Genomic DNA, 21675 nt, shown 5'->3' with positions numbered 1-21675 from the left:
AGGGTGTGACTTCCCTGGTAATTTGATGACGTGGGTACTTAGGTATATTGAAATTGGGCTATTAACCCAACCGCAGCCGTCAGAGAATTGGTGAGCACGGTCCTTAAGTTACCCGTGACCTTCGGAGTTGCCTGAAGGTTACGACCTGCAATTCCGGGTGTTCGATGGGAGACGGTTCCACTGCTCCACTGCTCCACCTGGCGGCCGTTCCTCACCACCGACCCACAACAATACATATATATTATATATATATATATATATATATATATATATATATATATATATATATATATATATATATATATATATATATATATATATATATATATATATATATATATATATATATATATATATATATATATATATATATATATATATATATATATATATATATATATATATATATATATATATATATATATATATATATATATATATATATATATATATATATATATATATATATATATATACATATATATATATATATATATATATATATATACATATATATGTATATATATACATATATATGTATATATATATATATATATATATATATATATATATATATATATATATATATATATATATATATATACATATATATGTATATATATATATATATATATATATATATATATATATATATATATATATATATATATATATATATATATATATATATATATATATATATATATATATATATACATATATATGTATATATATATATATATACATATATATATATATATATACATATATATGTATATATATATATATATATATATATATATATATATATATATATATATATATATATATATATATATATATATATATATATGTATACCGAAGGGCAAGGACATAGTCAATTGTTGACCTCTTTGGAGTAAAGCCTGACGCTCCAGGCGCTGGTGCTCAAGCAGATGGTGGCGAACCCTGTCAAGAATAATCCGAGCAAAGACCTTGCTCAGCACTGAAAGCAGCCTCACCCATTGGTTGTTGTTACAGTTCTGGTGATCACCCCTCCCTTTCCAGAGAGGGGCAACAAGGCTCCTCTTCCAATCAGTTGGGATGATGCCTATGTTCCAGGCAGAGCACAGAACTACATGCAGTGACATGATTATAGCATTTCCACCAACCTTGAGAAGTTCAGCATGGATGCCACAGATCCCAGGAGCTTTACCCCATTTCAACCAGTTCACCACAGCCTGTTTCCACAAACGAAGGTGGATCACACTTGATTGGAGGGTTAGCAATTGGGATAGTAACACCCCTGATATCTAACTCAACAGCTGGTGGATCAGCCTGGCTCAGCCGCTCAAAGTAACCGGCCCAGTGCGCCTTCACTTCGTTTCTCCTCTGTCAAGAACCCACCACCCTCTGCTCTAACTGCAGTACACCGAGAGACTGGCATGGAGGAACACAATGCATGAATTCCCCTTCACAATGCTTGGAGGAATGCAATACAATGCAAAGGTATTCTTGGAGGACAAGAATACCTTGACCATAGCTGATGCTCTACCCCTCCAGATTCCTCGCACAAAGGCCTTCTTGCCCACCCTCAGCACACATCCAGATTTATGCCTCAATCCCCTGAACGGCTCAGCTCTGTCATTAAACCTGAACCTGTGACTCTTGTCAATAGTATCCAGTATCCTTTGAGAGAGAAAATTTTTCTCCACCCCACGGAGGGTTCCAAGACATCCACCAGCAACAACAAGGACGGTGATCTTGAAGGCACTCCACAACTCTCCTGGATCTCCCAAAGCACCCAGACCCCCCAAATCTCCACCTAGCCTGTTCGCAAACTTCCCAGCTACCGTCTCATCCTTGAGCTTGCCAACATCCAGCCTAGGCTGGGATGGTGCCATTCTCCTGGATTTAAGGTGCAACTAAGAGTTGCTACAACAAGCCGGTCGTCAGTATTGAGGAACTGAAGCACTCCGGTAGAACCTGCAGTTCTGGATCATCCTCCAGCAACCATCACTGAGCTCACATCTCGGGGATCAACTCACATCTCATAACCATCCCTCTCAGTTCCAGTCGATGCATTGAAATCCCCCAAGACTCGAAGTGTATCTCGCCTGGGGCACTCATCAACCACAGACTCGAGCGTGGCATAGAATGCGTCCTTCACGTGAGATCATTCACCTCCGTCACAACGAAATTGGAACACAATAGGTTGCCCGTAATTGGTCGAAACTCACGATATGAGAAACTATGATATTTGACAGTTTACTTTGGGAGTGAGGTTTGAAGGATCATATCGTCTTTGGTGCTATCTTTTAATGGTGATGAATCACTTTAAAAAAAATTTTAATCCTTAAATCTTGCTTCAAATCTGGATCTTCACTGAAGTCGAAACAATACGTCATTGGTACACACCAAAATTGTCCACTAAGTTTCGTCAGAATCCGTCCATAAGTTTTTTGAGATGTCGTGCGACATATCATTTTTAGCCTAATCTTTCAATGATGTGCCTGGTGTTGGCTTAATGGTTAGGGTGGTGAGCTTTGGATCCGAGGGTCCTGAGTCCAAATTCCGCTCAGCTGTTGAATTAATACCAGGTGGGGTTAACTCGGCCTATCATCCTTCCAAGGTCGGTAAAATGAGTGCCAGCATGCTGGTATACTGTGCCAGAGTGGCGACCAGTCCAGGATTGTGCCTGATAGCCAAGGAGACTGCTTATCAGCACCAATGCTGTGCAAAGCGTTGACCACGACCTTCATTGAAATTGAAAACAGAATTTCAATGAAACTTAACCACAACCTTCATCACCCTTGATGTACCAAAGTTTGTTCACGGCATTAAAAAAAATTAATGGTCTCAGGGGTGTTTGAGCGACTGTTGCTCCTGATGCAGGTGAGCTTCAGGACAAGCGGTCCTCTTTTTTCAGAATAGCAATTGAAAGTGAACAATCTATACACCGCAATACATTTGGAGAAAAGAAAACATTTCTTCAAAGGCAAATTCATATATTTGGCAATGCATTTGTTTTTTTTCAATGCATTTTGAATGTTTTTGAATGCATTGAATGCCTTAGGGTACACAGAGTTTGAAACCATTTTGTTTTTCAGTGAGAAACTTGAGCTTGCATATCTCTATCTCTATCTCTATCTCTATCTCTATCTCTATCTCTATCTCTATCTCTATCTCTATCTCTATCTCTCTCTCTCTCTCTCTCTCTCTCTCTCTCTCTCTCTCTCTCTCTCTCTCTCTCTCTCTCTCTCTCTCTCTCTCTCTCTCTCATGCACATCAAGTCTGTTTTGTCGCTTTGTCAAATCATGGTCATCGTAGAAAACTCTGCGTTGCACAAATATGTGGTTGGAAATGGTCGAAGAGCTTTGACCACAAGTCATGACAGTTCCGGGTATTATTAATTGTTCACGATGATTCAGAAAGATTGAAGTGACTGGCAACTCTGAAATTTCTTTTTTAGGGAAGTCATTCTTCAGTTCGATGATTTTGTCTTCCAATCTGTAACTTATTAATGCTTCAGTCATCTGTGCACCGAATAGTAGATGATCCAACCATTGCCATTCCTGGGGTCGTTCTCAGTTCTGAAATGGTGATCAAATCACAGGAAAATGTTCCTCAATGAGCAACGAAATGAGGGTTGAACATCTTTCTCCTTGCACAAGCTTGACAGTTTGGAAAACATGGAGAAACAGCCACGTTTCACTCGTGTTTTCCAAACTGCTAACTTTGCCTTGAATACATCAAATTTATCAAATGCCTTGGATATTGAAGCCATTCTTCCTTGACAAGACAAATTCAGCTCGTTTACCTCACAGAAAATATTCTCTTGGGTGGAAAGCTTCATCACCCAGCTTTCATTTTTGGAAAGTTCAGCCCACTCCTTTTTCTGCTTTTCCATAAGAAGCATTTCTAGTTCTTTCCATAGCTCATATACCCTTGACATCACTTTGCCTCGTAATGGCCACCTTACCTCGGTGTGAAAAAATAAGTTGTTTGTGTGATGCTCCCATATTTTCACACACTTGCAAACAAACCGGAATTAGGAGCCCTGGTCTTCACAAAGCTAATGATTTTAACAACCTCGTTCAGTACCCCCATTCAATTAAGGGCTCATCTTCGTTATCGCCCAACTCTCTCAATGGATAATATGATGAATAATTTGACACAACGGTGCTCTCACTCCTAAGTACTTTCCGACCATGGTTGTTGCGCCATCTGTGCATAAACCCACGATGTTGAACTATTAGAAGCTACGACTTTGAATGTGGTCATCCAATGCTTTGAAAATTGCTTCACTAGTTGTGTTTATTTGTAGGGATATCAAAGGAAGAAACTCTTCTTTAAAGTCTTCCTCATGCTCGTAAGCAAGATTAAACCAATAGAACTGCTTGATTGGTGAGGTCTGTTCATTCATCAAGTTGCTGAAATACTTTGCTGATAAAATTTCACACACAATCGGTTCCTCCACATCCGTTGGCATTTTGTTTCTTCTCTTAGCTATTGCGTCATTTGAGATATTTTATTGACGGCTCCTTCATCCAGAAACTCTTGACAAATATCTTCCATGCAGGGGAGAATGAGCTTCTTAGTAACTATGTTCGGCTTCTTTTCTTTTGAAATTTGTGGAAAACTTTAAATGAAGCTTTGAGAGCATTGACGTTGTCCTTTGACGATCCATTGATTCCAAACTTTTGTACACCGAGTTCACGTCTCTTTTTTTTACAAAATAGTCTATTGGCTTATCCTTGAGTTCATTATGCTTTTCGCGAAGATGCCTGTTAAGCTTTGCACATTTCATTGATAATTTGACAAAATTTCACCACATACCACACATTGAGGTTTGGAAACATCTTCACTGCTGATTGGAATAAATCCAAATGTGATGTATCATTCGTCATTATGACATTTAAAAGAGCGATGAGCTGGCTTTCTTTGTTGTTTTTTTTATTCGTCATTAAAATAATTTATCCAAGTCATTGAAAACATGTTTTTTAAAATGCAAACGGATGGAGAGATGCTATGCCAAAAAGTATGTCAACAAGGTAGGGATGGTCACAATAAATTATCATGTGAAACTATCCCTACATCTTTCTTTGAATAATAGTTGTGCGTTCAAATGACACTCACTCTCTCAATTTGAGTTATTGAGTGAGTAATCACCACAAACGTGTGCGTGGGTGTGTGTGTGTGTGTGTGTGTGTGTGTGTGTGTGTGTGTGTGTGTGTGTGTGTGTGTGTGTGTGTGTGTGTGTGTGTGTGTGTGTGTGTGTGTGTGTGTGTACGTATGTATGATTTAATATTTCACTGGTAAAATTAATTCATGGAAACTATCACCATGCACTCTATTGTTGCAAATGGATGCAGAATGTTCAGGGAACAACCATTATTCAAAGAAAGATGCAGTGATGGTTTCACATGATAATTCATGGTGACCATATCTATCTTATTTACATAGTTTTTGGTCGACCAAACCTACACCCTTTTACATTTGGAAAAGTTTTTTTAATTACTAGTGGGGCAACTTAGCATAACAATTGTGCATTTTGTGAGGAAAGCACCAAATTTGGCACACTAGTAGCTTAACATATGAATAGATTTGGATATTGGGCCATCTCAAATTCAGCCGCCGATGGCTATGCCAGCCATTTTCCACTGCCATCAAAAATTTTGAGATGGCCCAATATCCAAATCTGTTCATAATATGATAGGCTACCAGTGTGCCAAATTTGGTGCTTTCCTCACAAAATGCACTATTGTTATGCTATATTTTGCTAAGTTGCCCCACTATACCTGTTTCTGCACTTTAAAAAGAAATATTTACATGCTCGAGATTTTATTTGGATTGTGCTATGAAATATCTTGTCAGGTGTGTGAAAACACTTCGCATTAAATAGTGTTGTTGTTATGTGATGAGCAGTGATCATATGCCACCGTTAACTACACCCATAATCATATAGGTGTGATTGGCCCACTGGCTGAACCCAACAGGCTGATTGAAATGCATGGTGCTGCCCATCCCTCTTTTCCCTTCATATTAGTTGGCATAGTTAATAATAGATAGTAATCGGCATCCACAACTATCGCTTACCATGTAGGGGATTGTCGGTTGAAGCCCTCACTTTTTTTCTCTTCCATCCTCACTTTTTCACCTTTATTCACTTTTAAATTAGACACAAAACTTTCAACATAAGAGCACATACCTATGGATCATGTTTTTAAATCAAAATTACATGATGGTTGGATGGAAAATGCAGGCAGTGTTACAAAAAGTCTGTTTTCTGTAGGCACGGGTTGGAGGGTGTTTCAGGTATCAGGAATAAACGACCTCTATCTCGCTTCGTTCGGCCTTGGCCGAATAAGACGAGATATCGTAGATGTGCTCGATTGAGCAAACCAAATCCCAAAGGGAAACATGTGGTTCAGTGGGGAACAAGTCCAATCTTGTGCTGAGGACCAATCACACGCAAGCAGGCATGGTAGAGGAGAGCTGAAGGCAGGACCTCAAAAATTACAGGAGGGACGACAGGCTTCGGTCGTGAAAGCGCTGAAGCAACAGGATGTGTCTGCTGTTCCGACTGTGCACAAAGAGAAAACCCACAGTGTGAACCAAGACACATCTCATCCCGGCGTCCTTTTGCACCCATATTTATCCCTTCAGTGTATGCCCACCCTGTGGCATCGCTCGGCTATGCCCCAACGGCACCTCTTAGTAGTTTGGCCACGAATAAAGGGGATCCCCTCCTTGAGTCTCTTGACTCGCCCTCAAATCTGCAGGGAAAATCTCCATTACTCACCTTTCCACCAAAACCTGCATTCTAGCACCAAAACTCATGCCTTTATGACGTTACAAGGCCGAATTCCCTCTTAAAGCAAATTTAGGACATTACAAAGGAAAGAACATCAACAAAGGATTTAAGGGACAAGCAGTTTCAGACACATGTCAGCACAACGTCCATCTAAAGGACAGCATGCAGATTGATGCATGACTGTGCCCATGAAACACCGGGATGATAGTTTATAGTTAATCAGGATTCAAACCCAGACAAGGCAGCTTAAAGGTGAATATGCAGAGCTCCAGGCCATCTTACCACCCCTCTGAATAGACCCTTTGCCTTCAGCGATTTTTTTTTTTTTTGGCTTAATGAGCAATTATCGTCCGGGTTTATTATTTTGGTGAAAACTTTAATTACTCACATAAAGTGTGAGCCTCTCAAAGCGAGATCAGATTAGGTTTACTTCTTCTTCCACACCTTTTCAGCTTGACAAAGTCTTCTTCCTTTTTTGTTCCTCAATAAAGTATTTTCCTGTTTTATGTTTTGATTTCATCATTCCACGTCCATCCTTTAAACCATGAATAACTTAAATGTGCAGGATTGATGTTTTATTTCATGTAACAATGCAACATGCATGGAATATGCTTTTTGTCTTTTCCAAATTCATGCATTTTTCTTGATCTGAAAAGCATTCTCTTAATTTCTTGCAGTTTGCGATGTGGCCAGAAACCTGAACAGACAAAAAAGGGAAAGACAGAACAGCCATTGCTGAAGGACGTTCAACAGAAGGAAGTGGTGCAGATGCAGGAATTAAATGGAGAGGGGGATCAGAAATTAATTCAGCTCCAAGAGCAAGCGTTGCATGAGAAAGAAGTGAAACAAACGTATGAGGACATATGGACAAAAGAGAAAGAAAACCAGAAAAAAATAGAGGAAGAACAACAGGGAAAAACAAAACTGGAAGATGAAATGAAAATAGAAATGCAGAGGAAAAATGATGAAGAGCAAAGAGAACGAGAAGAGCTGTGCCAGAAAAAACGTGCACGTTGGCAAGGAAAGAAAGCAAAGCAAAAGGAAAAATTACAAAAGCAAACAGAAGAAAATGAGGAAAACAAAAGAAAGGAACAACAGAGATGGCGAGAACAGGAAGAAGAACAGAGACAGGAAAAACAGGAAGAAGAACAGAGACAGCGAGAACAGGAAGAACAGAGACAGCGAAAACAGGAAGCAGAACAGAGACAGCGAGAACAGGAAGAACAGAGACAGCGAGAACAGGAAGAACAGAGACAGCGAGAACAGGACGAACAGAGACAGCGAGAACAGGAAGAACAGAGACAGCGAGAACAGGAAGAACAGAGACAGCGAGAACAGGACGAACAGAGACAGCGAGAACAGGAAGAACAGAGACAGCGAGAACAGGAAGAACAGAGACAGCGAGAACAGGAAGAACAGAGACAGCGAGAACAGGAAGAACAGAGACAGCGAGAACAGGAAGAACTGAGACAGCGAGAACAGGACGAACAGAGACAGCGAGAACAGGAAGAACAGAGACAGCGAGAACAGGAAGAACAGAGACAGCGAGAACAGGAAGAACAGAGACAGCGAGAACAGGAAGAACAGAGACAGCGAGAACAGGAAGAACAGAGACAGCGAGAACAGGAAGAACAGAGACAGCGAGAACAGGAAGAACAGAGACAGCGAGAACAGGAAGAACAGAGACAGCGAGAACAGGAAGAACAGAGACAGCGAGAACAGGAAGAACAGAGACAGCGAGAACAGGACGAACAGAGACAGCGAGAACAGGAAGAACAGAGACAGCGAGAACAGGAAGAACAGAGACAGCGAGAACAGGACGAACAGAGACAGCGAGAACAGGAAGAACAGAGACAGCGAGAACAGGAAGAACAGAGACAGCGAGAACAGGAAGAACAGAGACAGCGAGAACAGGAAGAACAGAGACAGCGAGAACAGGAAGAACAGAGACAGCGAGAACAGGAAGAACAGAGACAGCGAGAACAGGAAGAACAGAGACAGCGAGAACAGGACGAACAGAGACAGCGAGAACAGGAAGAACAGAGACAGCGAGAACAGGAAGAACAGAGACAGCAAGAACAGAGACAGCGAGAACAGGAAGAACAGAGACAGCGAGAACAGGAAGAAGAAGAACAGAGACAGCGAGAACAGGAAGAAGAAGAACAGAGACAGCGAGAACAGGAAGAAGAACAGAGACAGCGAGAACAGGAAGAACAGAGACAGCGAGAACAAGAAGAAGAAGAACAGAGACAGCGAGAACAGGAAGAAGAAGAACAGAGACTGCGAGAACAGGAAGAAGAAGAACAGAGACAGCGAGAACAGGAAGAAGAAGAACAGAGACAGCGAGAACAGGAAGAAGAAGAACAGAGACAGCGAGAACAAGAAGAAGAAGAACAGAGACAGCGAGAACAGGAAGAAGAAGAACAGAGACAGCGAGAACAGGAAGAACAGAAACAGCGAGAACAGGAAGAACAGAGACAGCGAGAACAGGAAGAACAGAGACAGCGAGAACAGGAAGAACAGAGACAGCGAGAACAGGAAGAAGAAGAACAGAGACAGCAAGAACAGGAAGAACAGAGACAGCGAGAACAGGAAGAACAGAGACAGCGAGAACAGGAAGAAGAAGAACAGAGACAGCGAGAACAGGAAGAAGAAGAACAGAGACAGCGAGAACAGGAAGAAGAAGAACAGAGACAGCGAGAACAAGAAGAAGAAGAACAGAGACAGCGAGAACAGGAAGAAGAAGAACAGAGACAGCGAGAACAGGAAGAACAGAAACAGCGAGAACAGGAAGAACAGAGACAGCGAGAACAGGAAGAACAGAGACAGCGAGAACAGGAACAGGAAGAACAGAGACAGCAAGAACAGGAAGAACAGAGACAGCGAGAACAGGAAGAACAGAGACAGCGAGAACAGGAAGAACAGAGACAGCGAGAACAGGAAGAAGTTGAACAGAGACAGCGAGAGCAGGAAGAAGAACAACAGAGACAGCGAGAAGAAGAACAGAAACAGCGAGAAGAGGAAGAACAGAGACAGCGAGAACAGGAAGAAGCAGAACAGAGACAGCGAGAGCAGGAAGAAGTAGAACAGAGACAGCGAGAACAGGAAGAAGTCGAACAGAGACAGCGAGAACAGCAAGAAGAAGAACAGAGACAGCGAGAACAGGAAGAAGAACAGAGACATCGAGAACAGGAAGAAGAAAAGAGACAGCGAGAACAGGAAGAACAGAGACAGCGAGAACAGGAAGAAGTCGAACAGAGACAGCGAGAACAGGAAGAAGTCGAACAGAGACAGCGAGAACAGGAAGAAGTCGAACAGAGACAGCGAGAACAGCAAGAAGAAGAACAGAGACAGCGAGAACAGGAAGAAGAACAGAGACATCGAGAACAGGAAGAAGAACAGAGACAGCGAGAACAGGAAGAACAGAGACAGCGAGAACAGCAAGAAGAACAGAGACAGCGAGAGCAGGAAGAAAAAGAACAGAGACAGCGAGAAGAAGAAGAACAGAAACAGCGAGAAGAGGAAGAACAGAGACAGCGAGAACAGGAAGAAGCAGAACAGAGACAGCGAGAGCAGGAAGAAGAACAACAGAGACAGCGAGAAGAAGAACAGAAACAGCGAGAAGAGGAAGAACAGAGACAGCAAGAACAGGAAGAAGAAGAACAGAGACAGCGAGAACAGGAAGAAGAACAGAGGCAGCGAGAACAGGAAGAAGAACAGAGACAGCGAGAACAGGAAGAAGAACAGAGACAGCGAGAACAGAGACGGCGAGAACTGGTAGAACTATGGAAAATGGAAGAAGTTTTGAAGGAAATAAGTCAAGAAAAGACAAAGCAAAAATTACAAAAGCAAAGAGAGACAAAGGAGGAAATTACAAGAAATGCACAATGGAGACAACAGCAAGAAGAACAGAGACGGCGAGAACTGGTAGAACTATGGAAAATAGAAGAAGTTTTGAAGGAAATAAGTCAAGAAAAGAGAAAGCAAAAATTACAAAAGCAAAGAGAGAAAAAGGAGGAAATAAAAATAAATGCACAATGGAGACAACAGCAAGAAGAACAGAGACGACGAGAACAGGAAGAAGAAGAGAGACAGTGCAAACAGAGACAGCGAGAACAGGAAGAAGAACAGAGACAGCAAGAGCAGGAAGAACAGATATGGATAGAACCGGAAGAACAGAGACAACGAGAACAGGAAGAAGAAGAGAGACGGCGAAAACTGGAAGAACTATGGAAAATAGAAGAAGCTTTGAAGGAAAGATTGAAAGAAAAGAGAAAGCAAAAATTACAAAAGAAAAGAGAGAAAAAAGGTGGAAATTAAAAGAAATGCGCAATGGAGACAACAGCAAGAAGAACAAAGGAGAGAACAGGAAGAAGAACAGAGACGACAAGAACAGAGACAGTGAGGACAGGAAGAAGACCAGAGACAGCGAGAGCATAGACAGCGAGAACAGGAAGAAGAACAGAGATGGCGAGAACAGAGACAGCAAGAGCAGGGAGAACAACAGCATAGTTTTGAGAGCTTCTATCAGGGATAGAAGCCTCACCGTAATCACTGGTGGCAGCATGAAAAACAAAAAACAGGACAGTTTTGAGAAGCGTCACCAGGAACACAAGCCTTATCGTAATTACTGGCAGTAGCATCAGCAACAAGAACAGCACGGTTTTCAGTCGTTCCAACAGGAATTCAAGCCTCACTATAATGACTGGCAGCAACATCAGCAACAAAAACAGCACAGTTTTCAGAGGTTCCACCATGAATTCAGGCCTCACCATAATGACTGGCAGAAGCATCAACAACAAAAACAGCATGGTTTTCAGAGGTTCCACCAGGAATTCAAGCCTCACCGTAATGACTGGCGGCAGCATCCACAACAGCAAGTCTTTGAGAAGTTCCACCAGGAACAGAAACCTCACCATGATGATTGCCTGCAACAGCAGAAACAGGAACAACAGAAACAGCATGTTGGCAAGGGGCCATTGCACCATATGCAGGAAATTCAACAGGTAAGCACTTTTCAATACTTTGGAAAAGTTGGTGTGAACATATTGGGTGCAAACACAGCCAGCCCCAAGATCAATATGTGAAGTGGAACGATATGTTGGCGTTTCATCTTCTCGAGACTGCTGTTAATACTTTGTTCTGCTGTTCCTTTGATGAAGAAGGATATCCTTAATTCTGGAGATAATTGTAATTATAATTTTGGAGTGAAAGGTAACTAATTGGCATGACCATCACCATTCACCATGCATTATAAATAACAAGAAGTTGAACTCCCCTCGATTGAATGAAATCACCAAATTCACTTTTTCCTTGATTACCTGTTCATTCAGTGCATTTGCTTTTGTGCCCTTTCCTGAATAAGTTATCAAACTGATGAAGAGATCAATGTATTTAATCTTTCATATTTCTATTGTTTTTTTTTCAAAGTCCCCTCAGAAGCGTTGCGGATTCCCTCCTCCACCCCCTCATCTGCAATCATCACGTCGGTTGGATCGTAAGTTGCCAAGATTCCTGCCTTGCATTACAAATGATTCCTAACTTTGTCTAAACTTCATGTTCTTCACCTGAATCGTGTCCCACTTTTCTGTGCGTCAGAAGTGTTGAGAACAAACGAATATTTTACTGCACTCGAAACCAGAATCTCCAAACAAATCTTCCAATTGGTGGAAGTCTGGCATGACGATTAATTTATCCATACAGGAGTCATTGTGTGCACCTGGATGATCATTAAAACTCATTGTTTGAAAAACCAAATATTTACAATCTCACTTTCAATTAGCTTGGGATGACTCGAGTTGCCTTCCACAAGCAGATCATCATGGTTCGATGGAGAGGGAAAGGAGAGAGATGTAAATATCGGTAGCTATTCTATTCATTCCAGTGTTGTGTTGAATGGCATGATAATGATGGAGATTATGATGACAGTGCTGTTGGGTGTTTTTGACTTCCTTTTGTTGATGTGTGCAGAAGAAGATGTTATTGTAATACCTGATGGAGAAGAAGATGCGATGTTTGGTCCTGATCCACTCGCTCCCACGTTGAAGTGCTCCAGGAATATGAGAAGAAATATCAAGCTATTTCAAATGGCTGATCCAAAAACTTTTAACTGAAAACCAATCTCCAGAACGACAGGTACCATTAACACTCGAATGACATTATTTAATTATTTGCGCACTTTTTGAGTCCAAGTTTTTCAATCTGTCACTTATTCAAAATATCATGATGAGAACTTAATAATACTGAGTGAAGAGTTTTTAATAATTCAAGTGAATACATCAGGCAGGTGAGGTCTCTCCCTAATCCACATAATCAATGCCATTCAGGTCTGTCACTCATGAAGGGAACTGGAGCAATCAACCCTCGGTGTTTGCTGCAGCTACCAGCGTGCATGACTTAGTGATTGTACAAACACATTTACACTCCAACATTACCTTTCATTTTTCCTCCTTCCCTTTCAGCTGTTGGCATGATCTTGATCAACTTTGAAACTGAATCAACAGCAACAACGTGAGCAGAATGTCTCTGAGTGGTGTCATAATAGGAAAGAAGAGCAACGGCTGAAGCAGCAATAAGAACAACTGATGAAAAGAAAGGAAAAACTCTTATTCATAGAACAATTGAAGCAGAAAAAGCAAGTAGCAAAGGAAAGTGCTGGAATTTTGACCAGAATCACCATGGTGTCAGCAGGATATATCCAGCAGCAACTTGTTCACCTTGCCCACCACATGCATGCATGGTTGGCTTCCTGGATTTGTCTATTACACACCCTTGTAACGGATTTGTCTGATCCATTCGCTCCACGAGCTCTTCCGAAAGCGACTTTTTGAATAAGAAGAAGCTACTTACTTGTACAAAATGCAAAAAAAAAATGTGGGGGGGGGGAGGGGGGAACTATTTATATAAGATGCAAAAAAAAAAAAAAACCTGAAAATCCCCCCTCCCCCACACCCAAAAAACTACTACAAAATACAACAAAAAAAAACATAGAAAATACAAAAAAAATACTTATACAGGGTGTCCCAGGTCACCAAGGGATTTAGAAATTACAGAACATTTCTGTTTTTTAATAATCTATGGTTATTTTTATCCCAAAAGAAAATTTACAAAATGGAGATAAATTTGCTTTATTTATGAAAAATGATGCAGCTTAGATGTCCTCCATTTTCGGCTTCGCAGAGAAGGGCTCTTTCGACAGCATTTTTCATAACTGTGGACAATAACTCTGGCTGAAGCCCTCGAATTTCTGCACAGATGTAAACACGCTCCTTTAGGTAACCCCAAAGAAAATAATTGGGAGGTGTTAAATCAGCAGAACGTGATGGCCAATAAATTTCAGAATTTCACGAAATTATCCGGTGTCCAAAAATTTGCCTTAGAAGCTCCACCATGGCTCATGCCATGTGGGCAGTGGCTCCATCTTGTTGAAACCACATCTCAGGTTTATCCTTCACTGCAGGACAAGCCTGGTGTTGGCTCAGTGGTTAGGTTGGCGGCTTGGGATCCTAGGGTCCTGAGTTCAAGCCCCGTCGGCCACTGAATTAATACACCAGGTGGTTGACTCAGTCTGTCATCCTTCTGAGGTCGGCGAAATGAGTACCAGTTCCAGTGTGTGTAATGGTGGAGGGGCACTGCATCAGCGACACAGTCGCGCCTCAAGAAATGATAGCTACCCCGGCAGCTAAGCTGCCATACGACCACCACTACGACAGGACGCCCAAAATTTTCGAGCATGGCTCGATACCTCTCACTGGTGACCGTCGTTGCACTGCCATCCTCCTTTTCAAAAAAAATAAGGGCCGATAATCCTTTCTGACGTTACAGCACACCAGACAGTGCATTTGAGAGGATGCAACTCACGTTGATGAATGGCCCAAGGATTCTCTAATCCCCAGAACCTACAGTTCTGCTTATTCACAAAACCATTCAAATGGAAATGAGCTTCATCGCTCATAATCAGTTTCTGAACAAATTCGTTTTCTTCATTGACCAACCTCTGAATTTGGACTGAGTCATATAAACGTTATCTATGATCAGTCGGTTTCAACTTTTGCACCAATTGCACTTTCTATGGGTACAGGTGCAAATCGTTTCTTAGTATGCGATACATTGACATCCGAGACAACCCCAACTGGTCAGAATGTCTGCGGATCGATGTTCCTGGTTCTTCTTGAACACTGTCGAGTACACGTTCACGATTAATCTGCAAACAGACTGAATGTGGTCTTCCAGATCGTGGGTAATTTCGAAATGTTAATCGAAATTCTGAAAAGAAAAGAAAAGAAAAACAAATTATGAAAAAACAGAAATGTTATTTAATTTTTAAATCCCCAGGTGACTTTTGGGACACCCTGTACAAAATGTAAAAAAAAAAAAAAAACGTACAAAATACAAAAAAAAACATTGATACAAAATGCAAAAAAACCCCCAAAAGAAACAGAAGCCTCGCTGTGATGACTGACTGCAGCAGCAACAACAGGAACAGCACATTATTGAGGGGTTCGCACAGGAACAGAAGCCTCACTGTGATGACTGACTGCAGCAGCAACAACAGGAACAGCACATTATTGAGGGGTTCGCACAGGAACAGAAGCCTCGCTATCATGACTGACTGCAGCAGCAACAACAGGAACAGCACGTTGTTGAGGGATTTCAGCAGGAACAGGACCCCAGCATGATGACTGACTGCAGTCATTGTGTTGTAATTCAGTCAGTTCTCCATATTATCTGGTTCAGGAGGACACAGTATGAGCCTATGAAACCTTTGTCACCCCTGTGTGAAGCGGGGCCATCGCCGGAAAATACAAAACACACAGGAATTGGTGCTCTGTGTTGAGGCACGGCGGTGATGGTCATGTTTAACCCTCGACCAGTCAAAGATCCCCGGGGGGTTAGTATCACGGCAAGGTCAGCTTTGGTCTTATTTGCTCTCTCCCACCAACCTCCTTCTCCCCCTCCCCAGACCTCTTTCCCCTCTCGTTCTCCCACATTACCCCCTTGCCTCTCCCTCCCCCCTCTCTTTCTTTCTCTCCACCACACACTCCTCCTTATCTCTCTTGGAGGGTGATCACATAGTTTTTCCATATTCCCCATTGACTTCAATGTTAAATTGGCTTGTCCCAGAACTCACATATTCATACTAATGTTCTCTGTCTTGTCATTATGCTCTTCAACAGGATTGTCTTCATCCAACACCTCCATCATTATATCAGCTGATTTTATTCACCCTTTAATTTTATCATCTCCATATTTTCATCTCTACCTCCCTTTCAAAATATCGACCATCCTTAATCGCCATTCACACAAACTGTTCACCAAAGCATTATGAGTATTGACCTTTACTGAACTGAATGTTGTCTTTCTGAAATTGCAAACTCATCAATAAATCAATCTACCCATATAAAACACAGTGTGTATTTGTCTGTCCCCCTTCACAAGAACGATTTAAGGCCAATCTTTTAACATGACTGTGTGTTCACTACAGTATATTTTTCAGGATAAAACAACTCAAAAAAACATTTTTCATAACAGACTAATAAAATGTAGATGGTGACTTGCAACCAGGCATCAAGGGCGGTGCACAGAAACTTTTTAGAAATAACAATAAATGCAAGGCACAGGGAGGTAAAATTTGCTGCACATGATGTGTAACATGAGCAGAGTAAATCGCGTGTTCCTTTACATCTGTAGGATATCTAATAAATGAAGAAGATACAAGTACATCTGATGCTGGGCCGAGGCTTCAGACTTTGGCACACTCATGAGGCTGTACCATCGAAATGAAAGTTCCAAGAAGATAAAGAAAATCGGGTAACATTTGTACATGTAGTGTTTTAAAATAACTCTTCTTGTTACGAAACATCGTTTCTTCCAGTGTCCTTGAATATTTTGAATAATATTATTCCAACCCATCATTTTTGACAGGCTTTTACACTCCTCTCCAATTAAAACCACATGACCTTGTGAAGAAAATGAAATCTCATTCAATGGACACAACACAAAATATTCTGGGGGTATTGTCCAGGTTGAGTCCCACCAAATACCTTCTCGGGTTTGGCTGAAAACCTGACCATGAATCCCCATTTTAAGGAAACATTTCAAAACGATTTTCCTTTACAGACATCACATTTAGCATAATTTTCCTTGTTCATCTTTTCTTCAGGAAAGTAGACACAGTGAATGACGCCTGGAAATTGTGTTGATATTGTGGGAGGAGGGGTGGGGGGGGTGACAAGGGGTGGCACTTGCTCCTCCCCGCATATTTGAATTAGACACACTCATATTTGGTGTGAACATCTCAGGCAGTGGATGACATTTGCACACGTCTTTCATTTTGTTTTATCCCCTCTTCAGGAGCTGAAGGCTATATTAATTGGTAAAAATAGTTTCGATGTTATTAATATAGAAGGAAAGTTTTTATACAACTGTAAATCTCCAAATTGTATTTTAAACATATCTGGGTATATTGAAGTACCACAAAATAACTTGATGGACTCAGAAAGAGGTGCTGGGAGCGACAGCAATCACAGGCCGTTTGCTTCCACAATGCGAGTTCCGATAAAGAATTGGACTGGCGTAGCGGCCTGGACGTGGGTTACGAATATCGACAGTTGTGGAATTTGCTGCAAAGTTGCTGGCTATTGGGCTGCAGCTGTAACTCTGGGTAGGTGAGGCCTACTCAAAATTTCAGGGCCGATGAATATATTTTACGTTGTTAACAATAAAGTCTATTCAACAAGGGTGTGTTGAAGATTAATGCCTTTTATTCATTTTCTCCAAAACAGTTAAATATATTCAAATGAAACACGGCACACTCTGTACATTAGTTCTTCCCACCACCGAGTGCGAACTTTCGTGATTTTGACACTTAACGTCTCAATGCTATGTTAGTCAAGATGGCAGAGGGTAGCATGACATTGTCAGTGTCACTTACGTGTTAAATCGTATGGTTTGCCCCAACTTTGTACTATTTATTCAGGATTTTCAACTTTTTTTTCTTTTTTTTTGAATACCTTGTCGAGGTTCGCAAGAGAACTAACACACAAGGAACAACAAGAGGGGCATGAGACAAGAGGGGTGGGAGTGGGAAGGACAAAACAGTGGGAAACAGAGACATTCAGAGATCTGTGGAAAGGAGAGGGATGGAGCGGGGAACACGGGGTACACAAGATGAACATTACAGGGACTTTCAGGAAAGAAAGCAGGGAATTTGAAGGATAAAGGTTTGGGGTGGATTAACGGGGGTAGAAAAGATCGAGCATTTGGATGGGGGACGATAAGAGGTGGTGGTGAACAGCTGTTTTGAAGGTCTGGAGGGGAGAATGGGACTGAACAGAGTGAGGAAGTTTATTCCAAAGGCAGGAAAAAAGAAGAATGAAGGAGTGAAGGTGAGCAGTGATTCGTAATTTTGGTAGTTTTTCCAGAAGGGGATTGTTGGCGGACCTTGAGCGCTCTGCAGAAATATGGTGGGGACAAGTCGCAGACAGAGCAGGGGGGGGGGAGGGGCGTGACCGGAGAGGAGACGGTAGAAGACAGAAAGACCAAGACCACCGACCTGCCTGTGGTGAGAGAGTGAGAAGCCCAAAGACTCAGCCTCATCGCGGGAGATGCCAATGATCCGAAATTCCTTGGTTTCCACAGCGTGAAGCCGAGAAAGGTGGGAGGCAGGAGCACCAGCCCAAAGTGGAGGGCAGTACTCCATCAGGCTGCAGCCGAAAACTTTGTATGTGGTCAGGAGCTCAGGTGGGCCGAGGAAGGACTTTGCACGGCGGAGGATTCCCAGTCGGACTGGCTTTTGAGGCCAGGTTGGAAATGTGACTTTCCTGGAAAGATCATGGCAGATAGTGAGACCCAGAAGCAGAAAAAGAACAGGGTCCAGAACTCTGTTTTGAGTAACTCTAGACTGGACAGGAAGAGGGGATGAAAGAACTCAATTTATGGCCACACGGTGACTGTGACAGGAGAAGAAGTCTGCGAGCCATGAGTGGAGATGGCCTTGGATACCATAGGAAGAGAGTTTGGTGAGCAGGGCAGGGTGCCAGAACATGTCAAAAGCATGCGATATTGCTCTGTTTTCATGTCCGGCATTGAGGACATCCATCCATTGTTGGGAGAGCAGAAGCAGCATATCCAGGGAAGAGTGACCTGCTCTGAAACCAAATTGATGATCGGAAATCAAGCTATTGGAGAAGAGGAAGGATTTAATGTCTGAAGCGATGATGGATTCCATAATCTTGCTGATGATTGGGAGAAGGCTGATTGGTCTGTAGTTGCAGGGATCTGTTTTTGCACATTTTTTGTGCAGGGCAGTAATGTTTGCTGATTTCCAAGCAGATGGCAGTTGACCTTGAGCAAGTGAGAGGGTGAATAGAACAGAGAGAAGGTGAGCAAGAGCAGAGGAGCAGGTTTTTGGGACACATTGGGCTGATGCTGTCTGGACCGGTTGCAGAATCTGAGTCGAGGTTTGCCAGCAAGCTCTCCACCTTGTCAGGAGAAAAGGACACAGAGTCCAGGGATAGTTGAGTGCAACTTGGTTGGGTGGGTACAGAAAGCAATGGGTTTTGAACACAAGATTTCGATGCAAACACCGAGTTTAGGCATTCAGCCTTTTCACATGTGGTATCAGCAATGTGGCCATTTGAGGTAAGGGAGGGGATGGAGGGGGGAAGAAATACCAGAAACAGATTTGATTGGCTGCCACCAGGATTTGGAAGAGGGAGAGAGGTTTGAAAGTTCAGATTTGAGATTAGAAAGATGTTGTTTTCTGGCTTTCCTGAGGGTAGATACACACTTGTTCCGAGCTTTATGGAAGGAACTTACGTTATCCTCATTTGGGTTTGCTTTCCATGAGGCAAAGGCAAGTTGTTTCAAGACAACTTCCTCGCCACAAGTTTCAGTGAACCATGGCTGGAAGGGTAGGACAACTGAAGAGAAGAGGGGATAAATCTGTGCATGAGGGAGAGCAAGTTTCTTTAAAATAATTCCCAGGATGAGTTGATGTTGGAGAAAGTAGCGATGGGAGACCATTCTTGAAGTGTGATGGCTGCTTGGAGACCCTGCCAGTCGGCTTGAGTGAAATGCCAGACTCGACGGCGCTGAGGTGGTTCTCTGATAACAGCCAGAGAGATGTCCACTTTGACAAGCACGTGGTCAGAAGAACCGATTGGATCAGCGGAAGACCAGCAGATATTTTCAGGAAAATTTGTCAAAATCAGATCCAGACAAGATAGTTCCATTGGTTGAGATCCGGGTCAGGAAATTGACTGATTGAGTCAGTCCCAATGAGTCGCAGAAGGCTTTTGCTGAAGTGCCATGACAGGTGAGAGAGGTACCCACACCCAGCCAACTGGCATGATGACAATTGAAGCCACCACATATGAGGAAGAGAGAGTTCGGATGAGAGGAAAGAAGTTGGTCCATGTTTTCGGATTGTCAGGTGTAAAGGGAGTCATCACTATTTGGTGGATGGTACAGTACACATATAAGCATGAGGTGGGAGTGGAGGGGAAGCCGTAGCCTTGGGGGTGTGGGGGAGTGAGGGCAGTGCATGGAGGAATAGAGTCTTTGATGAAGAGAGCTACTCCTTCACTCGGACGAGGCTCAGGTCTGTCATACCGGAGGAGGGAGTCACCAGGGAGAGACACTCGGGAGTCAGGGATGTCTTGAGCGAGGAAAGTTTCTGTTAGGTAGATTATGTCTGGTTTTGTCAGTGACAACCTGTATGGAAAGATCTGTCAGGTTTGAGCGAAGGCCCCGGATATTTGAGGTCCACACTGTTAATGAAGAGGGAGAGGAGGAGACTTTGGGTGCAGGTGATGGAAGGGGAAGGGAGGGGGAGGGTAGGACAAGGGAGGAGTGGGGAAGAGGTAAGGAGAGTTGTTGAAAGAGTGTGGGGAATTGCAGAATAGCAAGGGGAGGGAGCCGCATGAGGAGCAGAAAAGGCTCTGTGATGCTGGGGGAGAGGGGGGGGGCAGAGAGGAGGCAAAAGGCAGTTGAGGATTTGAGGAGGTGGAGTGATGAGATGGAGGTGGTCGTATGGCAGCTTAGCTGCCGGGGTAGCTATCATTTCTTGAAGCGTGACTGTGTCGCTGATGCAGTGCCCCTCTACCAGTACACACACTGGAACTGCTACTCATTTCGCCGACCTCCGAAGGATGACAGGCTGAGTAAACCCCCTGGTGTATTAATTCAGCGGCCAACGGGGCTTGAACTCAGGACCCTCAGATCTCAAGCCGCCACCCGAACCACTGAGCCAACACCAGGCGAGATGGAGGTGAGAGGGCAGGGGAAGGTGGCAGCTTTGTGGATGTGAGGGGGGGGCAACTTTGAGAAGGGTGAGTGAGGGGGGTGAATGGTGGGAGAACGGTGAGTGGGGACAGTTGAGGGAGAAACGTGAGGGGAGGAGGGGGGGAGTTTTTGAAAAAGGTGAGAGGGAGGCTTGGAGGGAGAAGAGTGGGATGGTTGCTTTGAGAGAGAGGGGTGAGAGCACTACCGGACTTAGGGATGGCCAGGTGGGGCCATGGCCCCGGGGCCCCCCCCCCCCACAATTTCGATGACATTTTAAAAAACCCTTGAACATGTGCTTCTAAAGTTTTATTGTCGGTGAATGAAGATTGTAAAGTCTTTGTAAGGATATCTTTTCAAAATTGTCCCTCATTGTGAGGGTCCTTTTCAAGCTTTGGCTTTTTCAAGCCGTTTCTGACACGGTCCACAGAACGGATCCAACGTGGTCAAAAATTCCCGGGGCAATCCTCGGGCATTGGGGGCCTGCATTCGGATCCTTTTTTGAATCGAACATCGATGCATCGGATGGTTGAGCATGACCAACTAACAACGACACTGCCCGCCAGAGCCCAGCAAGCACAGACGGAATACAGAAG

The 21675-nt window shown here is 42.9% G+C and overlaps 1 protein-coding gene across 10 annotated transcripts in view; it reads left to right on the top strand.

Annotated features, from left to right (window-relative positions):
* Positions 1 to 21675, top strand: part of LOC147024903 (uncharacterized) — a 112928-nt gene that overhangs the window by 70236 nt on the left and 21017 nt on the right. For 7 of the 10 annotated variants that reach the window (XM_085885266.1, XM_085885273.1, XM_085885271.1 and 4 more), the window contains 4 exons: positions 7474 to 11802; positions 12227 to 12293; positions 12767 to 12931; positions 13258 to 16213. In XM_085885266.1, coding sequence (XP_085741392.1) covers positions 7474 to 11116 — 3643 coding nt within the window. In that variant the 3' untranslated portion in view covers positions 11117 to 11802; positions 12227 to 12293; positions 12767 to 12931; positions 13258 to 16213. Of the gene's footprint in view, positions 1 to 7473; positions 11803 to 12226; positions 12294 to 12766; positions 12932 to 13257; positions 16214 to 16486; positions 17001 to 21675 lie in introns of those variants that run through there. The other 3 variants (XM_085885267.1, XM_085885268.1, XM_085885269.1) reach the window with 3 other exon arrangements.

Source organism: Eptatretus burgeri, chromosome 6 (assembly GCF_056783735.1).
Source record: "Eptatretus burgeri isolate ZD-2024b chromosome 6, Ebu_testis_v1, whole genome shotgun sequence".
Lineage (NCBI taxonomy): Eukaryota > Metazoa > Chordata > Myxini > Myxiniformes > Myxinidae > Eptatretus > Eptatretus burgeri.
The sequence above is the reverse complement of the archived record's forward strand: the minus strand, read 5'-3'. Positions and strand labels throughout refer to the sequence as shown.